The following is a 27,053-nucleotide window of genomic DNA, read 5'->3' on the forward strand; positions in this document are numbered from 1 at the left end:
ATGCTAAAAACTGGTTATAAGCTTCGTCTAAATACGTCATTTATAAGAAACTGGGAAAATGCAATAATGATAAAATAAAGGATCTGTAATAAACACACATCACAGGTTGATTAAACAGAATTCTTTATTTTGACATTTCTGTGGATAAATTATGTGCATAGTTCAGGGTACTTTAGTTTTTAATTTATGAAAAATATTTGTATTTATGAGAAATATTTCCATGTAACCTAACTGTATTTAGTGTATCTGACCTGAGGAATTAAAAAACAACCAAGAATAGAAAGCAGGCACTTACCAGCCCTATATCACACAAGCAAGCTTTCTTGTTCTGTACACATGTAGTTCTCCTGTTCTTACTTCTATAGCACCATCTGGTGGATACAAATGCGGTTACTGGAATTATTCCAGAGCTGCATCCTAAAAGTTTTATTTTTCTAAGGCTTCTACACAGCCCTTAGTTTCATGACTAATACTCAGGTGGGATTTCACTTACCTGTCAGGTTGTATGTGTGTGTGTGTATATATATATATATATATATATATATATATATATATATATATATATATATATATATATATATATATAAAACCAATAACAATTATAGTAGGAATCGCTTGATTCATAGAAACTTCTGAACTGAAGCAAAATGACAGACACCTTGCAGCATATGTATAGAAATAGGATGTGTTTCACCTTCCAGTTCTGGGCTTTTCTTCCACACAGTGCGGAGGCCTGAAGAAACCTGGGAAGAGGGAAAAAAAAACAAAAAACAAGAACGGTTGATTGAAGCACAGAAGATGAGAAAATAAGCCTATTTCTTTGTGTTCTTATGGATTATATGCAGCAGAATATGCATGAAGCAGAGTAGCTGTCCTATATTTTCAGTTAAGGCAGACTGTTCTCTGCATTTGATGCTACACATCTGTATCTTAACACACTATGACAAACAGAACATGCATGAGTTTCAACCTTCAAACCCCCCCCCCCAAAAAAAAAACCAAACAAACAGGGTTCAAGGGTTCTTTAGTAAAAACAATGGTGCCATATAGAACAGACAATTCAAAGAACCACTTCAATGCATAAATGATTCTTTGTCTGGTAAGATGGTTTTACATATACAAGGCCAATCTCTTGTATACAGTTCTTTATGGAACAGTAGGGATCCACTACTGTTACGAGTCAGGGAAAACATTTTTGCTTAGTGCACAGAGACCAGTTACTCAATCACATGTAAGGACAAATGTAATGGATCTTAAAATGACAGTTATTCTGTTACGCTGGTCACATCATCTGTAACGCTTGGTAATCTCATATGCTTCACTCAAAAATCCAAATATTCAAAAACAAAATGAACATCTAACTATCTTCAGTCCCTAATGATGGTTGATTGAGGTACCAAGTTGTCTTACTGCAGTGTTTTTCTTTCCAGTTCTATCAAGGTGTTACTAGGAAATATATATTACATATTTATTTTTCTTTTCTTTGTAAGGCAACATGCAGTGAAGACAATAGCACTGTTCATTTGCTCTGAAGCTGAAATGTATACTCTGTACGGGAAAACAAACCCATTGATATGAAAGACAGCCAAATAGGCCTAACATGCACAGATGTGTGCACTTAGCAAATGCAGCTAGCGTGTAATTGGCAGCTTATTTATTTACACAATAATCTCTAAGACAGACGAGCCAAAACAAATAGACTGGTCAACTGCTGAACTGTTAGAGCGAATATCAGGCAGTAAGAATACATAACAAATAAAACAAAATCACGCAAAAAAAAATTGTATTTCTAGTTGCACTGTTTTCCTACTTTGTGACAATTTGAAACTGCCAGGTGTCTTTTACACTGTATCAAAATGTCCTGATGAATGGACCAGTAGAAATGGACTTAAACAACGTAATTGTTTGATAATGACTTCTATTGAAAGAAAAGTTTTTTTCTCTTGTCACAGAAATAACTTGCATCTCCAAACTGACAGCTTTACAGGACAACACGTTGACCTTAAAGATTTAAAAATGTGCCACACCACTGCTCAATCGATTAAACTGAAATATCAGTTTTGTTTGTTCTTACAAAAAACAAACAAAAAAACACCACCATTACTCTATTGTGGTTATACATCTGTGCAGGTTCTAATGTTCAGAAAAGACAATAACGTGGACACTACAGTTTGACAGAAATGATCTTGACCTTCCTCCCAACATGTAACAAGTTTTCATCTTCACAGGATGATGTATGTGGCAGAAAAAGTTCAACAACTTAATGCATTTCATTTCTAGCCTGCTACCCATTATGTGACCAATTTTCAGACATCTCTTGTACCTATAGACAGGTTTCTATGGAACATTACAAAGATGTGTGCACAACAAGGGGGCAGAAAAACACTTGTCACATTAATAGAGAGAAAACAGCAAGGGGTTGTGTATTGTAGTAAACTGCACCAACAACAGAAAATGGATGAAAAAGGTTCATATTCTGAAGGGATCGCATCCTTTCCCCCCAAAATTGTAGAAGACGAACAGAAACAAATCTCAAATCAAAACTCTGAATTGTTGAGTCAATAAGAGATTGCAAACCAATCTATAATCTATGTTGAACACAGATGTTGACCAACATTACAATTGAGTGAGTAGCTATGTTCCCAAAGCACTTTTGCCCCATGGCTGCGTGCACACCCAGTAATGTTTGTAAACAGGAAACCGGTCTATCAGTAAGGGTAAGCTGTAGGTTATATAATTAAGAACTATTGTTACTGTGATGAATTACCTTATTACATGCTTTTCTGGGCAGGTCATGGATATAATCAGTAAATTACAACACTGACCTGCATGTACTGACTGAACTGACACTTTGCCATTATCTTATATTGCTTATTAACAAATGTTATGACTTGTTTTTCCAAAGTGGCATTACTGCTTTGCTAGCGTGTTCTACCCAGTCCAACTACATACACACACACACACACGTGGACAAAATTGTTGATACTCCTCGGTTAATGAAAGAAAAACCCACAATGGTCACAGAAATAACTTGAATCGGAGAAAAGTAATAATAAATAAAAAGTCTATGAAAATGAACAAATGAAAATCCGACATTTGAACCATGCTTCAACAGAATTATTTTTTTAAAAGTAAACTTATTAAACAGGCCTGGACAAAAATGATGGTACCCCTGAAAATAATGTGACCATAGGGACATGTTAAATCAAGGTGTGTCCACTAATTAGCATCACAGGTGTCTACAATTTTGTAATCAGTCAGTGGGCCTATATATAGAGTTACAGGTAGTCACTGTGCTGTTTGGTGACATGGTGTGTACCACACTCAACATGGACCAGAGGAAGCGAAGGAAAGAGTTGTCTCAGGAGATTAGAAAGAAAATTATAGACAAGCATGTTAAAGGTAAAGGTTATAATACCATCTCCAAGCAGCTTGATGTTCCTGTGACTACAGTTACACATATTATTCAGAAATTTAAGATCCATGGGACTGTAGCCAACCTCCCTGGACATGGCTGCAGGAGGAAAATTGATGACAAATCAAAGAGACTGATAATACGAATGGTAACAAAAGAGCCCAGAAAAACTTCTAAAGAGATTAAAGGTGAACTTCAAGCTCAAAGAACATCAGTGTCAGATCGCACCATCAGTCGTTGTTTGAGCCAAAGTAGACTTCATGGGAGATGACCAATGAGGACACCATTGTTGAAAACAAATCATAGAAAAGCCAGACTGGAATTTGCCAAACTACATGTTGACAAAGTCCAAAGCTTCTGGGAGAATGTCCTATGGACAGATGCCAAAGCACATCAGCTCTATGTTCACAGACGGAAAAATAAAGCATATCAAGAAAAGAACACTGTCCCTACTGTGAAACATGGAGGAGGCTCTGTTATGTTCTGGGGCTGCTTTGCTGCATCTGGCACAGGGTGTCTTGAATCTGTGCAGGGTACAATGAAATCTCAAGACTATCAAGGGACTGTAGAGAGAAATGTGCTGCCCAGTGTCAGAAAGCTTGGTCTCAGTCGCAGGTTATGGGTCTTGCAACAGGATAATGACCCAAAACACAGCTAAAAATAACTAAGAATGGCTAAGAGGAAAACACTGGACTATTCTAAAGCGGCCTTCTATGAGCACTGACCTAAATCCTATTGAGCATCTTTGGAAGGAGCTGAAACATGCCGTCTGGAAAAGGCACCCTTCAAACCTGAGACAACTGGAGCAGTTTGCTCATGAGGAGTGGGCCAAAGAAGTCTCATTGACAGTTACAGAAATCATTTGATTGCAGTGATAGCCTCAAAAGGTTGTGCAACAAAATATTAGGTGAAGGGTATCATCATTTCAGGCCAGGACCGTTTGAGTTTTTTTTATTTTTTATAATTCTGTTGAAGCATGGTTGAAAAGCAATTTTTGACTCATTGGTTAATTTTCATAGCATTTTTATTTATTATTACTTTTATCAGATTAAAATTATTTCTGGGACCATTGTGGGTTTTTCTTTCATTAACCGAGGGGTACCAACAATTTTGTCTACGTGTGTAACAAAAGCATAGAACACAGACAATCCTTAATTGAAACTTTAAATAGTAATTGACAAACTAATGTGAATATTTGCTTCCAAGACTTTCACACATGCTGCTGAGCATCTCTTTTATTGCTAGTGATTACTGCCATTGTTGGTGCACAAAACTATGAAGAACTATTACGTATAGGTTCCTCTGCATGTGAGCAGAGGTTAGTATGAATCAATATTCTACATTGTACATCAATACAAACATCCACACAAACACACACACACGGGTCTGAGGTATGGTACTATAACAGATGTACTACAAAAGGTAAACAATCATCTTGGTTATGGTAGTAACCTCACAAAACTGCACCCAGAGTATGCCAGGCAAGCCTGCACACATTTAAAACAAAAAAAAAAGCAAGCAAGAATCACTGCTTCACTGCTCACACTTCAACAGACTGAATGGAGTGTATGGAGTTATTGCTTACCGAGGCTTTTTCATGAGATCACATCCCATTTTGTAAGACATCAGCAGTCCTTCAAGAAGTCCATGTCCTGCTCATGTCCTCGTAACATGAGGAGTTCAACCATGAGAAATGAACCTGTACTCCTTTTCACAAGATGTATTCACTTCCGCAACACAGTGAGAACATCGTGCGTACACAAGCTGGCATAAGAAAATATGGAGGCTAATATTCCACAACTTATTTACCTCTCTAAAAATGATCAGCTTGCAGGATGCATGATGATTTGTTTATTGTCTTTTACTGAAGTTCGAATGTGTACACATGTCATTCCATGGCATGCATTTGTATAAAAAAAATAAATTAATAAATATAAGCAGTCAGCCATTGGCAAACTGCTTCTGAAATAGAATAATTGTGCAAGTCTGGGACTGCAAAGAGAAAAAGGGTGAAAACTTAGGAATATGTGAAGTTCTACACAGCTTCAAAAGCATGAGTTGGAACCAAAGTTCAGTTTTTATACAAATGAAGCCTCATTAAATAAAAATACACACAAAGAGGCAGTTGTGTAATCTGATTCCAACCACAACATGCATTAAAAAGTTTACCCAAAAAAAGAAAGAAAAAAAAAAAAAAGAGCACCAGTTCATCGGAAGGATAAATTCAAATATTGTCTTAAGAGTTAAAAGGAAATAATGTTGGATGCTGGTCTGGCCTGCTGTCTGCCTGATGCTGGTGCAAGTGCATCCGTGGTTGGGTGCTGCTGCCTGCCTACCACCTGGTTCAAGCTCTTCCACTGTTGAAGTTCACAAATATTTGGCACAATCCACCTAACCCCTTTGGGTTTTCCTTTCTCGGTTCTCTCTTGTATTAAGATGCCATGCTCCGATGCTGCCTGACCAAGCTCTCCACAACTCCACAAGTCCTGTTCTGGATCCTTGCATTGATTAATTCTCACCACACTGCATAGCTGTGCATATGATAGTTTTCCCAAAATGGGCTTTCACATCAACACTAAGCATGTGTCCTACACTCTCTCACTCTCTCTCTCTCTCTCTCTCACACACACACACACACACACACACACACACACACACACACACACACACACACACACACACCTCATGATCTGCAGTCATAGACATTAGCCATAGCTCTTCATTATCTCACTCTTTCTATCCAGCTGTTATTGCTGTTATTTGTTGTGGTATCAGGTGTTGACTAGAGGAGGATAGGTTCCCATTTTGAGTCTTGGTTCCTCTCAAGGTTTCTTGAGGGCCTTTTTTCCTTGCCACAGTCGCCCTTGGCTTGCCCGACACTCGTTGCGAAAAATGCAAAACACATTTGAAAAACTGAACTGAAACATTTTAAGTTTGGCAAACATTCTATCTGTCTTTGTAAAGACACCATTTGTAAGAACCATGGAACTCAAACATGGAACTACAGATTTGTTATGACAATAACGCCTTAGAGGACAAACTCATTTACACAAAAAACAAAACAAAAACAAAAAATCATCATGATGGTAGTGTGAAGAACCTTTTAAAGACAACAGTTTTCAAGAACCCTTGCATTTTAATTGTCACTTTAAACAATTGAAACAACTGATCGGTCAGCATGTTTCTCAGAAATGTTAATTGCTTTCCAATAAACTTGCCATAGTATTTCTTTTTAAAAGAACATGTTTTATAACATTTCAACTGCTTACTGTCATCATATCCTATACCCACACACATTTAAGGCTACACACAGCAGGTCTTTTTCGTCATATGTGAAACAGATCTGAAATCTGTTTCATATGTGGTCTTAAAATCCAATCCATATTTGATATGGGCCAATGCGACTCAGTCTGAAGAGTCTGGGCGGAATTCCTGTGATTAACATCAGTCCAAATTAACATTTGCTGAAGAAAAGGAAAAATGGATGACCGCAGCAGAGGGAGGTAACAGCTCAACTTTTGCTTAAAAGCTGTGTTGGTCAGCTGCTGGGATAGCAGCTGGATTGTAATACCAACCTATGAATGGGTCAGCAATCGTGCTTCACTATGATTGCTAGAATAATTTTTTAATTACGCAGGGTCTGGAACTCTACACTTTACATTCACTGAACCCGATCGACGGCATCGGCGGTATTCTAGGCTTCATAACTCAGGATCAGAATAACCTACAGACATGCGTCTGTAACGGAGTACAGGCGAGAGCGAGGGAGGTAATGTCACTGCCACAGCTGGTCTTCCATATAAAGAAAAAGTGAGAAGGGTTTATTCTGCTGCCTTATGTCTCTGTAAGTGTAAATCCCACAATTTCTTTTTTATTTTATTAAAAACTGTGCATTCTGTTTAGCGTTCAACTAAAGATGCTCATTCTGCCCCATAATGAAGAGTTCATATAAACCATTGAAAAGCCAATAACACCATGACATTCATGCCCATGCTGAGTATGTAAATGTTGGACATCTGATAAGAATTCATCATGTAAAACAGTCAGCACTGGACAAAACGCCTCCTTACACTGGAATGTCAAGCTAGAAGCACTTTAATGACATTCAATAGCCATGCCATTTTTCACAGTTCATAGTTTGTGCCCAAACTATTGAACACAAGTCTAATTTTTAAACAAAGTCTAGATTATACTGAGATACATAAACACTTGGTTGACACTGTAAATAAAAGCAGCATGAACACAAACTACTTATATGTGACACACACAGACACACACAGACACACCCCTTACAGCAATGCCATCAAAACTGTTACTATGGTTATGTTGTGTCTTTTGTTTTGAGGTTTAAGTGAGACAGGTGCAGGCAGTATTATACAACAAAAATAGCAGCAGGAAGAAATGGGAAAACTAAGAAAATTAAGATGCGTCACTCATTCACCTTTTTCCTGTAAATTTGACCATCAAAAAACTTGCATGGTTGCTTTGCACACAGTGGTCTGCACATCAGATTTCTTTTCAGCAAGCCAACACATGTGTGATGGATTGGATTTAGGCCACTTTAAGCTGCAGACAGAACTGAAAATGGGCATCTAAAATATTCCATACCAAAATTGGCATTTAAAAACACAGCACTATAAGAATTGTAATTTTAAAGGACAATTTATCCATCACTCAACTGCGCTCAAACAAATGGCACTGTGTGTGAAAAACAGTTTTGTACTGGTGACCTTGACAGTTGGAAGCATTTTTCTGTTAAGCAAGAGAGCAAATGCTAGCGCTAATTAACCATCAGGCATTAAAGCCAAACGCTTTTCAATACAGTGGAAAAATCTGTTTTTCAAGAGGAAAAGGGTGGAAAATCTATGTGGAAGAGAAGGCCCCAAAGGAGGTGTACAAATGGTCAAATTAGCAGATATGCCTCGGTGACTTTTTAACTAAGATTTTGCCCTAGACCCTAAAGATCACTATGGCAGGGGTGGGCGATACACCAAAATATTATATCACAATATTTAAAAATTTTCACAATACACAATATTAACTGCAATGTACATGATCGCAGGCAAAATGCTTCAGTAACCACAGGCTCTTAAAAACTACTATTCAAATACTCTCCCATACAGAGTACAGTGAATTTTAATCAACATATGCTACAATTCATCCAATTAAACCAGACTAATTCAGTGTTCAAGCACTGACATCTATGATATGCTTATACATATTATGTATCACGATAACAAAACGTATTACGATGCAATAAAATATTGTCATATTGCCCAGCCCTACTCCATGGAAACTCTTTAGATTAAACAATAGGAATATAACATTATCTAGAAACATTTAGAATACAAGCAATAATAATAATAATTATAATAATAATAATAGACTCAAATTGATCCAAAAGGTTACATGTCCAGGTAAACAAACAAGAAAGAACACCTACTCACCTTCCACAGCTGAAAATTTGCATACCTTTAGTTAGACCATTGCTGACCACGCACATACCCACCCACACACACACCCCAAAGCTCAAACAAAGGATGACCAAGGAAAATCACATGAATTGTGATTTTGAAGACTACAAACATTTTCTGGTAGAGGCACAAATGCACAAATCTAAAGTTGTCAGCATTTTTATTCAAAGAACTGCAGCTTAGGAGAAAGCAGAACAACTCAATGACATTCAAAATGTTCACTAACAAAAAATGACTGCTAGAAGGCATACACGTTCTACATGACATGCACAGGCAAACCATCACTATCCATTTCAAATACTAAAAGAAGATGCACTAGAATAAAAAAAAGATATTAAACACATTGTTGTTGTAACTGTGGGCGTTGTGCAAGTAGTGTGTTCTTGTTGAGCAGCAACAAGTTTTATCTAAAAACATTTAGCTGATGACGTGGGACTTGAAACACTCGCATTTAATAAACACAAAATGAATAAAAAGCACCTTCTAATTTAAAACAGCACCCTCCTCCCCAAACTCATTTGCCATTTCCTCACCTTTCCTTTTGTTCCACAAGTTCTTATTCTATACACTTCCCAAGCACACCTTTTTTTTTTTTAAAGAAACTGTACAGAAGTATATACACAAGTTTTCTGACCATCACCCATTCTTTCCATTTATTAAACTGACGCCCTACTAACCTTAGGTTTCTTAGCTAACCGCACCTATTTAGAGCCCATACATGCAAGTCTTATCAACTCCCACAAAATCAGGTAAATTTTAAAAAAGACATTAAAAGAGGTTGAGTCCAACTCGGCGAAAAGATGCTCAATAAGCAAGACAACCTATAGCAGAAGTGTCAAATTCTAGTTTCCCAGTGCAGTACCATCCCAGCTTTTCCACATCCAATACAACTGATCAGCTTATAAGACAAGCCATTCAGCTAAAATCAGATGTGTCAAGCGAAGGAAAAGCACTAAACCAGTGCACTGTGAAACCTTCGAGTCTGATATCACAATTAAGGCAATATTAACAGGTTTATGGTTTCACATTATCATTACTCCTGGATCATGCTATGTGTCAGAGTTGTGGGTCACAGGACAAAAACTGGTGCTGGTACGGAAGCAGTGCCACAGAGGACATGACTGACGGAGGACCATGTATAATATCAATAAGCAAGACGTGGGATGCTCCGGGGCAAAACTGGTATACACAATCATGAAAGTGAACAAAAGCTTAGTATCTACGACGTTTGTTGTTGGGCCCATCAAAGCTGCCCGCAACCGGGTTTCCTCGCCCAAAGCCACCTGGACCACCCATACCGGGCACAGGTCCTGCACCACCCATCACTGGTGACTGCTGTTGTTGAGGAGAGTCAACACCAGGCCGACCACCCATGGGAGAACCCATCTGAGGAGGTCCTCCCTGAGAAAACCGCTCGTTACGCTACAGTGCAAGTATAGTTGTAAGATATGTGCAAGAAAGTCCATCAAGAAAAAGCAGTTTTTGTTTCGACGTTGCAAATTTCAGGTGTCGGAGAGTCCAAAGAGATCAGAATTAATGACAAAATTTGAAATGTCACAACGCAGCAGTTCCCAAGCGTTGTTGATGAAAAGCAGCAGAGTCCAGGCACCAACAAAGAAGGAAATAAATTTCATTAGTGTGCATAACATGTCTGCGGTAAATCCAGATTAACAACTACCTGATTAACAATAATTCAGAAACTGAAAAGGCCAAAAACATGCCAGAAAATTAACACTGAAAAAGGTTTTGTTGGAAATGTATTTTGTTGAGCTATAGAAAACAAATCATATTTTCTCTTTATTAAAACTGAATTTTCTGGAATGTTTGCTGACCACTAAAAAATAACATTTTAAAAAGAAGACCCATTTCTACTGCACATGCAATAAACATTAGGATTAGATTAACAGGTACATGAAGGGGTAGGGGGGGTAGAGGGTAAAAAAAAAAGACAAGGGATATTTAGGTATCCAATTTTACCGGGGTTGGATGGGAAGCGTGGTTACTAAATACCTACTCTCTCTTCCATAAAGTTGGGCCAAGTAGATTACTGTTTTAAGGTTTAGCTCAATTAACAGTTATTGTTGCTTTATTTTTCAGGTCTTCTGGAGTTACACTGGGCTATTTCAGCAGCAAAAGCATTTTTACAAACAATGCTGGGTTTTAAAAAACAATTAAATAAACTAATTTTAAAAAATTACTGAGGTCAGTGGTCACCAACACTACTCCTGTAGTAGTGTCTCATTTGGCCATCAGTGGCTTCCTGAAGGGAACCATTAGATGGAGATGTCTAGGAAGGTAGACCTACAGGAGCAGAACTGGCATACCAGGCAACACGGTATGCAGTGGAACAGTGCAGTATGGTTAATGTGAATTCAGGACTATCCGTACCCTGGTGCAATACCTGTTTCTTTTTCCCCCCAATTGCAGAACAGTAGCTGTGAAAGCTTTGTGAGCCTCAATTCTAAATCACCTCCAGAGAGTATTCTGGCCTCACTCTCTCTGGACGCTAGCTGATAAAACCAAAATGGCAGAAAACCAAAAAAAACCAAAACAAAACCCTACTTAAAATCAGACAGGTCCCAAATGCTTTACTAAATAGATTTAAAAATTCAGCTCTAAAAGGAGTGATCCACCAGGTTTGGACTGGAATTAGATGGTGTTGAAAGCAGGTGTTTATTCAGGATATACTTCGATGCGTAAGTGAGAAACTATCAAATCTTAGATTGAGAATGCTAACAAAACTTGCAATATCTGTACAGTCACTGCTTGCTGTGCAATTATTCATATACAAACTGAACAGTAGCCTACTTGGCCCTCAACTACAAATGCCCAATTCTAATCCTTGAACAGACTATGCAGAGCCTTTGGAAAAAATAACTTAAGGAATTGTGATAAGGAAAGTTATACAAAACCAATAAAAAGGTAGTTAGAGAGCAGTAAAGATTATTAATATTAACAGTAGTAGTAAACAATGCACAAAACTATTACATTTTGATCCACTAAAGCCATTTGTTAAAAAGGGCATATTACTATAAAGATACTGCTATTTAATGCATTAATTTTAAGATTAGCATTAAATCTTAAAAAGCCATTTTCTCGAACAAATGGCAGTACGATAGTCAGCCATTACCTAAATTTCAGCCACCAATTTGAGCCATTTAAGTACTTGACCACAAATTACATTTGGTTATTTTAAATCTAGGCATGTCTTTAGTTTAGTTTGTTGTAGTGCTCAGCAATGGCTTAACTGGCAGGCCAATAGCTCCACATAGCTGATATTGACTTAGCTCACGCTAAAAAAAGTGTTTTAAAAAGATTTCAGTAAAAGTTAGCTTAAATCTAATCAATGCTTTTGTGCAAGTCTTAACCTGCATGTAAAAGTAACAAAAGCACCACAACCAGCACCACTCGATTGCCCAATACAGTACAACTTAATTGCTTCTGTTAATGTAAACACTTCAGACTTGTAAATAGAACCTATGGAATTCTGAAATACTGTTGCAATTTCAAAATAATTTCAAAGATTTATTAGCATCAATTTTACTGGAACCCCAATTTCCAGACAGGACTTCATAAATCATAAACTGTTTATAATAATATTTTGGTTTGAAATTGTGGAAATCCTGTGAAAAGCTCTGGATAAAACTAGGGAGTAATTAGTTTTAAATTTTGTCTTGTTTTACAAGCGGGGGTTGGGGAGGTAGGGTTAACCAGGCATATTCACAAATGAGTTATTATAAACTATTATATTACATGCATGCATTTTAACATTATTAAAGTGAAAAAGTAAAAATTACTAAAGCAAAATATAGTTGTACTTCATAGTACAAAAACTGTACAGATATATTATACCAGACTGTTTGCCTTACTATGGTCTTTATATAAACTTGACCTGGTTGTTTTTTTATATAAAAAAAAGACCTGGTTCTCAGATGCTGAAGAATGCGAATCGAGCAGTCAATTTTACTGAAAATGCAGCGTATGCTTACTCAACAGAAAGATGCAGACTCTCAAAAACATCACACATGGAATTATTACATAAACAATAGATCACTGATACATTACCATAGCTCCGTTATCTGGAATGAGGGGTGCCCCCATATTTGATGATCCCTCAGGCCCCATGGCTCCACCCCGGCCTGACATGCCCATGCTCATCATTTGAGAAGGGCCCTGGTTGCCACTTACAGCAGTAGCAGGGTTAAATGAATCTATACAAGACAATGTATGACCCATATTAACCAAGACAAATCTCTGACCACCTTTGCACTATAGTGAACAAACCAAGCTAAAACCATCAATGTAGTTTTTGACTATGAAAGGGAAAAAAAAAAGTAAAAATGATAATACCTATTCCAAGAGTTACACTAAAGTCATGTTCAATTTAACAGCATAAGGATATTCCACCATGTACAAAACGTTAAGAAAAAAGCTGATTGCCTACACTAAGCTACCATGTAGAAATACAAAAATGAGGAGTATGATCAAGTGTTTTTTTTTTCATTATACCACAATACATTCATTTAAGCTTATTCTGTTTAAGAGAACATTGGATACAAAAGTGCTGTAATTTAACCATGTATAAATGTTTAAAGTAATACAGGGTTCCCTGAACCCCACAAACTGAATTTATAAAGGAATCAGTTTGAACGAAAGTTTCAGAATGTAAATGTAATTTTAATAATTTTATATTTTAAAAAACAATAACTTTGTTTAATAAACAGTGGACGTTATGAGAAAGAATTAAAATTAGTTTTATCATAGTAAAATTGACTGTTAAAACTGAAAAAAAATTTGTTCTGCACTTTCTGTTGCATAGTATGGTATGTAGGAAACTGACTATGAGACAAATATTAAACAGTGTACCAAATGAATAGTCATACCACCAAGCGCAAGATTTACTTTCTTTATCGGTGAGGAAAATGCTTGGTAGAAACTAATAAAAGCACACCCTGACAATCAGAAATTGTCAATTGCTTTAAATGATCATTTTATCATAACTAAATCTATAAGGTACAGGGAAGAAAAGATCATTTGTATCTTAACAGCATGAAAAAGTACATTTCAGTCATACAACACACACACACACACACACACACACACACACACACACACACACACACACACACACACACACACACACTCCACATTTTGAACAGAGTAATATGGAAAACTACAAAAATACAGTGCCTTGCAAAAGTATTCAACCAAAATCTGTATTAAAAAGAGGACAAGATGTTTTGTGGTGTATTTTACTGTAAATTACTAATTAAGCTACTTATTAAAAAAAAAAAAAAAAAAAAAAAAAAAAAAAAAAAAAAGCTGTTCACAAATATTCGACCCCATGCTATATAAGCTCCAAAGAAACAAGCACCGTGGTCACCTACAATTGACCAAAACCTGCAAATCATTACAAATTCTTGCCAGACTATTGTTTGGGATGAAGCAACGCAGGCGCATCTACCAACAAGTATAAACGCTCACAACAGCGTAGGACACAGACTCTTGACTCGATGCAGAAGCATAAATCGGAAATTAGAGATAAAGCTGTAGACATGCAAGAGAGGAATATCCCAGACTTGTGACTTGTAAGGAAAGCCACAGAGAGGCCAACCATCACTCTGAAGGAACCAGAGTTCAGTGGTTGAAACTGGAATAAGGGTAAACCAGTCCACAATATCAAGAACTCCACATACAGCAGGTTTTCATGGGGAAAAAAAAAACAATACTGACAAAAATCATCAAAAGTACTTAAAAGTTTGTCATGATCCAGCTAAAATGTAGCATAAAGTTTTGTGATTCTGTGAGATAAAAATGTAGCCAAAGTCCAAATATGCAAGAAACAGGAACGTCTGTACATTGACATACCCTTAGGCTATAGTTATAAATACCCTTATTTAGTTTGTAAAGTCTAATATCCAAACAATACCGCCAAGCTTGGATGCTACTAAATACAAAAGTCAGTAGGGAGACCACAATACTCAACACCACACGTCACCCAAGAAGTTTTGAAAGAGGTGGGTCTTTAGTCGGTGTTAAAATACAGCAAGTGACTCTGTTGTTGACTCTGTTTAGACACACAGAGAAAGTTTGTTCCACCACTTCGGTGCCAGGACAGAAAAAAGCCTGGATGCTTGTCTTTCGTGGATCAACAAGCATAATGCATTTTGGAAACAAGTTTTGTATACTGATGATTTTAAAACAGTTTGTTGCAATGAGTAAATGTGTACTGGGAGGATAAAAAGTGTAAAATATAATGAAATGGGGTGGATTTATCATGCTTTGGGCTTCTGTTGCAGCCATTAGCACAGGGAACATTTAGTACATAACGGTAGAGGGACCAATGGATTCAATTTTGAAAGTAAACGTCACACATTCTGCAAAAATACTGAACATAAAAGTCTGTCTTCCAAAGCAGAATAACAATTAATACTGCTCAAAATCCACAATTGACTATCTTAAGTTCTTGCCACAGCCATCAAGACCCAGGAATCATTGAAAAATATGAATAGACCTTAAAACAGTAACGCACGCAAAATGAACCAAAAAAATAAAAAGGAATCTGATGACATTTTACTAATATTGAATACTTTTGCAAGGCACTCATTCAAAACTGCAAACCATGCCTTTGCACAGTGTTATTGCAAAATTAAATTCCACAAAAATCTGCAGATGATCTAAAGAAGGTGGTTCAAAATTAGTTAGAGACTTATGACCATACCTCCCATATTAATGGCTCCACGGGCCCCCATTTCACTCATTCTCATATCCTGTTCTCTCTGGAAGTAAAGAAAAGGTATGCAACTGTAAACCGCAATAAAAAAAAAACGTTAAGTAGCGGAAATCTTGCTGGACCGTGTCACTGGAAACTTATTTTGTGCACATATCTTTATGGCAGCTGGCTTTGACTGTATATTATTATTATATTATTTTACATATGATATGTAAAGAATGGACCACCTTTCTTTCTGTTAGAAAAAAGTTCCATTCTTATGATCCAAGTTGCAACTGAGCAGCAAGAGGAATGGTAAGTACACAAAAAACTAAACTGTATTTTGAATATTTCTGCCAATAGTACCACTGTCCTTAAAATATGAATATATAGATGTTAGGGGGAAATCAAAGATCTGTAAACAAAGCCATGAGTAGTGATGGAAACCAGTGGTTGTAATATCTAGCAATGTAAATCATGTCAAAACGACCTGTGTTCCACCAGCTTTCATATATTTCAATGGTAAAACAGAGGTACATCTGAGGCAAAAGACTTTACTATTTAGCCTCACAAAGCCTTGCATGTACATTGTAGAACATTTCATATTATTCTGAATGATAATCATCCTGGTTTTCTACAATTAAGAGACAAATATATTTAACTTAAAAGATTTGAAAAAGGGCTGTGCTTATATGTTGACTAACATAAGCACATGCTACAATGGCATGCTGTTCTGAATTTTTTTACTATGAATATTCTAATCTTGCAGTGCTACATCTTCAGTAGACGTTTCATTTCTCTCTTTTGGTTGGGCACTTCATTCAGCTCATAGACGGAGGAAAGACAAGACGACTGGCAGAGAACATAAACAAAACAATGAACAGTTTAAAATCACATTACCAAACACAGCTATGAACACAACACTGAGACAGCCATGTCTTACTGACCTATATGAGTGGGGAAAAAAAATAATCAAAAAGCAAAATTAAATGATTAAAATCAATGTCTTGACTTCGAAATGGTCGACATATCGAATACTTGCGAAATATTCAGAATCGTAGTACATTTTATGCTTACAGGTCACTGTGGCAAACACCTTGTTGTGCTAAAACATTGTACTGGGAGAGACAGGGAGGGATTATTTAAGGTGAATTAGTGTTATACTTCGAACTACATTTTATTTCAGGTTACTTCATTGAAAGTTTCAAACATTTAAAGTTCTTTTTTAAGGGACTTCAAAGGCTGTATAAATATTAAGGTGCAACAGAGCACTCAGCCCATAATTTCATATTCTCACAATATTTTGGACAACCTTTGAAAGAGAGGAGGGTGGGCTGGGGAATCAAAAAACAAACAAACAAAAAACCAAACAAACAAATCTACAGCCCGAAGGTAGGACATGACTAACAAAACAGTTTAATGGTGTAGACAGAATTTGATGTGCAATCAATTAAACCGCATTAGATATCACATTTAAACACCCAGGCTCCACAATTCACGGTCCCGTCAATAATGCCAAGTTTGGCATTGCAATATCAATATTTGAATGAAGTCCTATTTGGGAATTTTCTGTTCTAATAATTCCAAAATTTGAATATAGAACCGAAGATTAGGCTTTCTGCTTGATACAAAACACTGAGATCTCTGAATGTTCTACATATTCTCTATACTATAAATCTTTTGCCGGAACACCTAGCAAGTCAGTCCAGCCTGACTGAATGCAGGAGTCCAGAGGAAAATGGATTCCCTCTCTGAGGGAGTTTTCCTTTGGCCATTGGCTTGCTTAAAATCAGTTGTGTGATGTTATGAAAGTCACTATATACAAATACCTGACACAGCAGACATCAGGTAGAGGAGGGAAGTTTGTGTGTCAAAGTTCCCCAAAGTTGAGTTAACTTACAAGGACTTCTAAAAGGATTTTTTAGGGAATTTCAGAGGCAATATAAATATAAATATTTATATTTTATATTTATATAAATGACTGCCCTTATATCATATGACAGTATGCCTAAACTAGGCTTTCTTGGTCTTGAAAACATTTAAAAAGTTTAGGAGTCAGAAGTAGAAAGACCACTGCAGACTGCTCAATACTAAAAACTATGGGAAAAAGGCATATCACAAATGCATTCTGCTAAGCAAATATACTATATACAATGCAAATATTAATATTAAAAACAAAATGTAGCGCAGTACAACTTACCTTGTTACCACAAAATATGCCCCAGACACAAACAGAAAAACTAAGACACAGCAAATTATGCTAAAAATTAAAATGTATATTAACCCAAACTACACAACCATTCATGTGCACACCAACTACGAATACTTTTTACAGTCAATTTAAAAATAAAAGAATATCTTCTTTTATAGGTCAAGACGGTTCGAAATGTTGAAAAACAACTTGTTTTGCTTAACAAAAAACAAAACCCAAACACAATTAAGTGTAAATAACTTAAAAAGCACTTTAACATCCACTTTAAATCTGATTAAAGGAATAGTATGACGGAAATCTAATTAACATGATTTATCACTTACCCCTTATGCAGTCGCTCATCCAAGACATGTTTGGTATCTGATGACTGCTTCTTTAGTTTTACAATAGGAAAGGTTAAGCTTACATCACTAGCAAATACTGGACTTTTGCATCTGGACTAAGTGAGATATTATGTTAACTTGACTTTTCATCAAACTATTCCTCTCAGACTCCATCTGCAAAGGATTTATGAAGGTTAGAGCAAACTCAATGTAAGGGGGAGGGAGAAAGGGGAAAAGAAAAAGCATATACTAAGCCTTACCTAGTATCTGGTATTTGAAAAGACCAAAAGAGGATTCAGTTTTCATAAAACTGCTTAGGATTTCTCTACATTTATATGTAGTAAAATTGATGCCCCCCATATGAACAAGGAATCACATTAAACTGTCAAATTCATAGCTGACCACAAAATGTTAAAATATGAGCCCCAATTAGTGGCAAAAACTTCCATTTAGAATAAAAAGACAGCACACAACTCAAGAATGGGGTCACACTGTCAGGATGTGTCGGTACATACATTTCACCCCCCCTGTAGTCGGACGCGGAATTGTAGCTTAAGCAAGTATCTGTGATGATCATCCTCAGACTACAGAGAGTACATGCAGGTACGGCTTGAGGCAATAAATCAGTTTCTGCTGTTTAAATGGAGACTCTGCACAAATGATTAATCATAAAGTGAAATGTGCAAAGACATCTCCAAATCTTGCCCTGTTTTAGACATTTCCCGTTTCCATCAGAACTGTCAGGCAAGAAATCCAGTTCTCCTGCCACACAGATCTGTTTGAGAACTCCCCATTTAGAAATGCTGCAGCTCTTTTAAAGTATTACTTTTACCCTCTTCTGCTCTTACGTTTATGTGTCTCAAATGCAGCAAAACAGTGGTGTGGGGAGGAGTTTCTGTTATTATGTAAGCCAAACAAAGCCAAACTGGCCTGGAGGTGTTCGGAATACTTTTGATCTCTTTACTTTCCACTGTTGCTTCTGGCTTGCTCACTTGGGTTCAGACCCAGATCTTTGAGAAGTTGTTTTGTGACCAGAGGTGACATACAGATCAAATCTACTCTTTCCACGCTGTCTTGGTCTGCGTCAAATGTTTAACAAAGCAAGTCTGGTTCTATTATGTTGCGGACCTTCTCAGGATACAGGATTTAAACATTACACTAAAAGTCCTCAGATCACTCCAGATCTTCTACGTCCATGACTTCTGCTCAAGCACCAAACTTTGCTTCTCACTGGGAAATTTGTCAGAAAAGTGGTTAAAACCTCTCTAAAAACAGTGTATGCCTGGCGTTAGACACACACAAGTAGACAGAGAGGGTGAGAAAGACAGACATAAAAAGAAATACACACAAAGAGAGAAAGAGATAGAAAGATAGAGATAAATACAGAGAACTAGTGAGAGAGAAAGATTCCCAGCTGATTTTCTGCATCTTGGGAATTTAAGAGGAGAAAAGTCATCACATTATTTACAGAACAACATGAAATGTCAAGTAAGTGTTTAAACGTTAAAGTAAAATTATTTAAATAAATAAGTTATAGATGCAGTTGCACTCTTGGTCAAAATGTTTTACCGCATAAAAGGTGAACTAATCTCCAAGCATATCTCCAGCATAAGTTAGAAACTAAACATGTTAACATTTTAAGCCACCTTTAACTAAATTTCATTGTGTCCAACTTGAAATTGAAAAGGAAAAAAATAACCCAAAGAACTTAGTACTTAGTAAACTTTTACCAAGATCTCAGACTTTGTTAGGCTGACTTTCTTCTTAGGACCATGGCTCACAATCAAAGCTTTAAAAAAAAAAATAATAATAATAATTTACTCTTCAAACCTTGTCCAAACAATCAGCAGCCATGAGCTCCTCTAAGCAGCTGTCCAACACCAAGTTGAAGATTTAGCAGACTATGGAGATGAGGTGTCCAAACATTTGCATGCCACTATAAACTTTATATAGCTTTTTCTTTTTGGCAAAACTCAAATCAAAGTCTAAACTATGGAGTCTAAATTGATGACATTTTCCACCATTCAAAACATAAAACAGGCCATGAAGAGATAAGGTCTAAACAGCTTTAGCTTTCACTGCAGGACAATCCTTCAGTGACATTTTGTTTAGCTTTTAAAACAAATAATATGAGATTGATTTAGACAATCTCATATTGTATAAAGAAAAAATAATGAGATTTTTTTTTTTGTTATAATGAAATACTACTACATAGGGTAATCTAAACCAGTGATGTCACAAATTTTAAAGTCAGGTCTGCTGGAGAAGGCTGCTTGTAATGACACATCTTATGTCCCACTGAGAAGACAATTGCTGTGTAAAGCTCAAATCGTTAAACTAGCATCAATGTTCCCAACTTTCTGTAGCTTTTACAACCTGAAAATTCCAGAAGACAGAATGTGGTTTTGAAAAGAGAAAACATACATTATATTGATCTGAAGTTCACAAGACATAAGCCTAAAATAAATTAGCAAATTCCCAGAACACACACTTTAGAAAACACATGCAATGTCCCAAATAAAAAGCACAGACAAAAAGGCAAAAAAAAGCAGAAAGAGAGAAAGGACTGGCCAGAAATGTGCGAACTGCACCATTCGCCCCAATACTACTTCGCCACAACACTGAAAACAATTGCAACCAACATTCATTATTAGAGGATATGGACACAAGTTGCACCAAGTTGATCAATAGTTTTTAATGGGTTATCAGACCTGTTTTTATGGGTTGGTCTAACAGATTTTGTAACTTTTGAGCACACTTTTTGTTTTTAGGTAAAGAGCCAAAATACTCAAAGCACTCAGATAAGGATAGATACAGACAAATGGACAGAGAAAAAGATAGATACATTTGCCCAAACAGAGGTGAATTTAAAATGGTTTGTAATTTACATGAAGCGTCAAGGTTTTTTAAAAAAAAAAAACAAACAAACAAAAAAAAAAAGCAGCCACTCCTTTGCAAACTTTAGCGAGGATAAATATGTTTCTATTCAGAGCAAAGAGTCACGTTGCAAGTGGAGATGGCACAGCAGTATAAATGGGCATCAGAATTCTGACTGTGGTTTTAGAGGGGGTTTAATCCAACCCTGAAACAAATCTAGGATGAAGTACAACAGAGAACATGTGGAATAACATTCTCATTACCAATAACTATTACCAATATCATTCTTGAGCAAGAAAATTTAAAATAAATAAATAGCCTATAAAAGGTACTGAGGTATACAGATCAACTGATTAAAGCAACTTCTTAATTGGAGAGAATGCATTACAGAAACATTTTTACTTGTATCTATTATGTAGCAACTTTAAGTTCTTGTAATCATGACTTATGTGCATTAGAGGTGGGAATCTCTAGGGACATGTTTCTATTGGATTATGATTCAGAAGGTTGCAATGTGATAAAATGATTAAAATCTTGATGCTCATTTCTTGGATTGCTTTTACTCAGTGCATGACTACTTTGTACTTTTATAGCAATGCATAAGTAATTATACATAAACTAACTTTTTACTTAATAAATCAAATGGAAGGTCAGCAGGGCTGAAGTGGAAAAACGAAGAGCGCTCGCTCAGAGGCCAGGTTTAGCATGTGGGCAGAGCATTTCACATGTAGGACCTTACCCAATTTAGCAGCAACCGGAGTGTTATTAGTTTCTAAAACTAAATCTTTTATTCTTTAACATTTCAGCCATATCAGCATCTGTGTTGCACTTTTACTGCTCTTGTTTGGAGCACGAGACACTAGCTGCCACTCATTGGTGATAAAACAAAGTTTTGGTGACATTAGCTTCTGTGGAAAGAGATCCACGCATTACATTACAGTTTGTGATTTGGTTTTGGTGGTGTTGTAGAGTGTGGGGAACACTGGGTCAGTAAAATAAGATGAAAATTCATGCCCAATATAGTCACTCAGTCACTGTATTATATTACTGTCATGGAAACAGTCAGTCAGCCATTTAGGTATTTTTGAAACGTATGTTTTACGCTGTAAAAGATTCAAAGCTGCTAAACACCTACCACATACCCATCACACATGTTTTGCATTGTTGTATACTACTGATGATGTTTACAATCTCCAGCTGTAAACGCTGTCTAGCTGTATTTCTCTCTCTCGAACTAAGATGGCAACACTAACTGCTGTAGGATGTAGGATGCTATGTAATACACTACATAGTATAGATTTCTAAAAACACTGTATAGGGGCTGTAAATAATACTGCCCCAGAATTTAGGCAAGCTGCGCTAATCAATGCTAGTAAACAGCAATAAAATCACTAATTTAATACCAGTTTCAGTAATCAGACTAAATTTAAATCTGATCTACTTAGTTTGGAGCAACTTTTCACCCCAACTCTATAAAACTCTATACTGATTAATGTCTTACAGTCCAGTACGACCCACCTGACCACTCAGCTCCCAGTTCCTTTACAACTCTGCAGTCAAAACTGGTTTAGAACCAAAGAAAGGAGCATTGTTCTCTCGCTGGTAGGACAGAGCATTTCCACCATAGTCTGGTTTCTAAATACGTGGAACTTGGGAGTAAAGACAGGATGGGAGGAATGTTAGATCTTCCCATATGGAGATAATTGGATAAAACGTGTCACTGCAGAACCACAACAAACGGGGTGATTTTTGGCAATGCGGACAATCTAATTTAGTGTGAGGCTTTATTCCTCCATCCCAAACTTTCCATTCCACCTCTGCTACTGAAATGGACTCAATGGAACTGCGGCACTATTTAAGGTGGAATGCAGAGTTAGCCTAAGAAGCTAACTTTCACTTTTTTTCACATTGCCGCACCTGTCAGTTCAAATAAAGCTCTGTTTAGTTTTCCTTGCCGAAATTAGGTCCCAGATATACCTCTGTCTGGGGTAGCTTTCTAAAAAATTAGATGTTCGTTTGCAGCAGCTAAATATCAAGTATATTAATGGAGCCTAGCAGACAACAAAGCTATGGTCGGGAAATGGACCGAAACCTTAAAAGCAGATCCCGAAATTCTTTAAAAATGTCTGGATCGGCCCCCGATCCCGGGTCATTGGATTGGATCATCCCTACCGATGTAGAGTAATGACCATAACTTCTATTTTAAAGCAAATGACAATAAACACTGACTTCACAGCAGTTTGAGAGAAGTAATTAGTAAATACCCCCAACACTGTTGATCATTACAATACAATGCATTGGCAAGCAACCTATTTAGGAAAGTACCTGAAAAGAACTTCTGTGGAAAAGCACCTCAGCACACACTGCAAATATTTCAATGCAATCTTGCACTAAAAACTCACTCATCACAAGTTCAAGTTCCAGATATTTAGTGTACTACAAACAATACATACATGTTCTATCACAGCAACTTACATCTTTTTAGTCTGTCTAATGACATTTCTAATGTATCGTCACATATTAATTGTGGTTAAAATGTTTACCACAATTGAAGTGATAGCAGCAATTCCCACTACTGTTATAGGTCAACTTCAGACAAACCAACTAACATAAACAAGCCAGTTAACTCAAACTAAATGTTGAGGCATGGCTTGTTATGAGAAAAGGGACGACTGCATGGAAAAAAACTCAAAGAAAATAGAAAACTGGCAACCTGAGATACTCTTTTATATGGGAAGACTGATTGAAATGTTGTGATGCACAAAACTTATGTTGTATGCGATGAAACCTAACCAGGACCAAAAACAAGCAGTAAGCTTAAGGTACTAAAGTTCATAACAGTCAGCATCCTTGCGTTCAAATGCTGCCATTCCAACAAATGTCGTCACTGCTGACTACATGTCTACAGATAACCTTGACACCCCTTAGCTACATCGCCAACTACAACCAACTTAAATATCAGTAGTGTGGAAAAGAGACTGATCCACACAAAAGTGGACATAAAATAAAGACAGGTTGTGTCTGAGTAACTGCAGCGATTAAAAAGACATTTATTTTACTAAATGGGTTATCTGTGTTGTACTCACGTTATCTATAAAGCCAGGCTTAAAACCGTCAGGCTGTCGCCTCATCTCATCCTGACGCCTCATGTCATCCTGGTCTCTGTGGCGCATCATTTCCTCCTCACGTCTCCGCCTCTCTTCCTCATGTCTGGAAACACAGAGTATGTTTAAAACTCAACTTTTAAAACTTCCATAATAGATGACCTGAATGATGGCCCTGACAGGAGTAACCAAGAATCTCACAGTGTACCTCATCTCCATCTGCTTGCGCTTCTGCAGTTCTTGGTTTCTTAGTTCTTCCAGGCGGCGCAACTCTTCTTGACGCCTCATGAGATCTATTGTTCAAAAGTTCAGGAATGGATAAGTACCGACACATGATATCAAACTCATAAAAGGTATCTTAAAAGGGTCCAAAGAATAAAAAATCTAACATTCTTCACAGCAAAACTTCACATCTTAGTACCTTGTCTCATCATCATGAGTTGGTGCTCATGTTTTGCTGTCTCCATCTCAGCTTCTAGTTTCTCTTTGGCTTCTTGGATGTTCCTGTTCACCTGATCCCGCTGTTGTTTCTCCATTTCATCAAGTGCCTTCCAACGAGAGGAGTACTCAAATTCAAAGGTGCCCGGCTGAGCAAAGCGTGGGGGCTGCTCCCTTTCCCTAGGAAGAAAACCCGGAGCAAATGACAATAAGGCTAAAAAATAACATTTGTTTTTAAAGCATATTGTAAAATTAAAGGTAAAACAGCAGCATACTTGTAATACTGTGCTGATTTCTGTAATAGCTTTTCTGGCAGGCCATCTTCATCATCAAACTGTTCTGTTGGTTCAACAACAGCCGGACGGGGAGAACTAGAAAGGTAACCAAGAAGAAAACAGTAGGCCAAAACAGATCTTTAACACACTCAATTTCACACAAAAAGATGTACTCTTTTAGCCAAACCCATTAAATAATTTACATTTCCAAACAAAATAAAGTCTCAAATGTCAGATATTAAAACGAACAGATGTGAGTTCTTACGTGGTGAGTAAAAGGGCTCCTTCAGCACACCGATCAAGAGCCTTTCTCGCAGCAGGTTTATTAGAAAACTCCACAATTCCCTTGCCTGTGGGTCTACCACGGTCATCTACCACCACAATTGCCCGCTCAACTGGCCCAAACTGTGCAAAGCTTTGCTCCAGAAGCTCATTGGTAACAACTGGCGAGAGATTTCGGACTGTGAGGGCAGCTCCATGCGTGGCAAAGCGAATGCGAATAGGCCTGTTTCTTAGCACCGTGCCATCCAACTCAGCCTTGGCAATCTCCGCTAACGTCCTGGTTTCCTTCACAAAACAAACACACACACAAAAAGTGTCACTGAATACGCAATATAAACAAACTACAATTCATTTCTCTGGCTGCGACATTTATTCTGAGATTATTTAGAGATTCAGGTGAGATACATATTGGGATGTTATGCGTGTTTATGTACATAGATAAAATGTTATATAGCTACAAATGCAGTCTCTGATTTTCTTAACAAGAAAATCTGTTTTGGTAAAGAAACCAAGATCAAGCTCAAAAGGAATCCACATAGGTTTCTGACTTTGCTCTGCATTTCTGAAGCATTTTCCTCAGTGAAATTTAATAAGAACAGATATAGCTAGATCTTCTCCTGTGCAAGAACATGTAGCTCAGTTGAATTTAGGAATAAACACAGAACCTCAAATATCAAGTCCAACACAAAACTTACTTTGTTGTTGTTTCTTGATGCATTTCCACAACTTACAGACTTACTTTTAGGAAAGTAAGGAGCATTTAACATTAAATATCCTATGAAATCTGAACTATAGTTAACAGAAAAAAATCATACCTTGAATTTTTAGTCTTGGAGCCAATTTTAATGTCTGGGAACCCATTTAAACAACCCTAAACCGACAGTATTTACCTTGTTTAACAACTTAACGACCAACATAAGGGAATAATAATACGTTTGTAAGGTTAAAAATAAAGTAAAAGACATTAACTAGGCTTTAAAGAAACACTAGCTGGCTAACTACGCTGACAGGACTCTTAACGTTAGCTTAGCTTCTTCAAGCGGGGAAACCAAAACAAGCCAAGTGTTAGCTAGCTAGCTTAGCTTAGCTTAGCTTAGCTTCAAGCTCTGTAGCTTCTCTAGCTATAATTTCCTTCTTCAATATTATTAATTATAAAGAATAGCTTGGTTGGATTTCAACCGTGGTTAGCTTCAGACCTCAAAGCCAAACCTAAGGAGAGCATCATGAACAATCTTCATGATGGTAGCTAGCTAGATAGCTAGTAAGCGCAAGCTAGCTCGTCAGCTAATGTTAGCACTAGCTCGCTAGCTAGTTATTTCGCCACCACAAAGAAAAACAGCAGTAGCCATAAAAGTCAACAACGAAACCTGCTTGAATTCAGACAGCTGCTCGTTATTGCTTTTGTTTGGGAGACCGTAACGTGAGACCACTGCAGACACCTGAGGCGCTTACCAGTCGAATGAAGCCGAAGCCTCGGTCTCGGTTGATGAACACCTCGTTAGCTTCGCCATATTTAGCGAAGAGCTTCCTGAAGTCCTCCTCCGTGATGTCAGTAGGAAGGTTGCCGACAAACAGTCTGCACCGTTGGGTGAACGTTTTCTCTCCCGGTCTCCTAAAGCTCTTCAGGTCTAGGGTCACTTCTTGCGGCTCGCTGCCGCCTGCTTCGGCTTCTGGAGGCGGGCTGGAGACTTTAGGCGATGGCGTCGCGGCCTCCATCTTCGGGGAGTCCGTGCTGCGCTTTCCCGGGTTTAGTGGCTTAGGAGATGGAGCGCTGTTCTGAATATTCACCGGTTTCAGGTTTCGGTTCGCCATGGTAGATGCAGCAAAGTATGATTATGCTACAGTAAAGTTGAGGGAGGAAAACCGCTTCCTCTGCGTGCAATTCCCGTTATATCCTAATCACAGCCTCCTCTGTGGTCGGATTGCTGTAAGCAGGTAGCC

General features: G+C 37.3%; 1 protein-coding gene across 2 annotated transcripts; it reads right to left on the minus strand.

Moving 5' to 3' along the window:
* Positions 1 to 142: 142 nt before the first annotated feature.
* pspc1 (paraspeckle component 1) lies at positions 143 to 27,053 on the minus strand. 2 transcript variants are annotated; one of them, XM_072657568.1, is made up of 9 exons: positions 26,565 to 27,053; positions 25,096 to 25,397; positions 24,831 to 24,926; positions 24,539 to 24,735; positions 24,326 to 24,410; positions 24,100 to 24,223; positions 15,611 to 15,668; positions 12,955 to 13,100; positions 9,033 to 10,311 (listed from the first exon to the last, which is right to left on the minus strand). In XM_072657568.1, exons 1-9 carry the CDS (start codon positions 26,922 to 26,924, stop codon positions 10,102 to 10,104), a joined length of 1,578 nt encoding a protein of 525 aa, XP_072513669.1. In that variant the 5' UTR covers positions 26,925 to 27,053; the 3' UTR covers positions 9,033 to 10,101. The 2 variants fall into 2 exon arrangements, with proteins under 2 accessions (XP_072513670.1, XP_072513669.1); XM_072657569.1 differs by lacking the exons at positions 9,033 to 10,311; positions 12,955 to 13,100; positions 15,611 to 15,668 and adding an exon at positions 143 to 743.

Source organism: Salminus brasiliensis, chromosome 15, assembly GCF_030463535.1.
Source record: "Salminus brasiliensis chromosome 15, fSalBra1.hap2, whole genome shotgun sequence".
Lineage (NCBI taxonomy): Eukaryota > Metazoa > Chordata > Actinopteri > Characiformes > Bryconidae > Salminus > Salminus brasiliensis.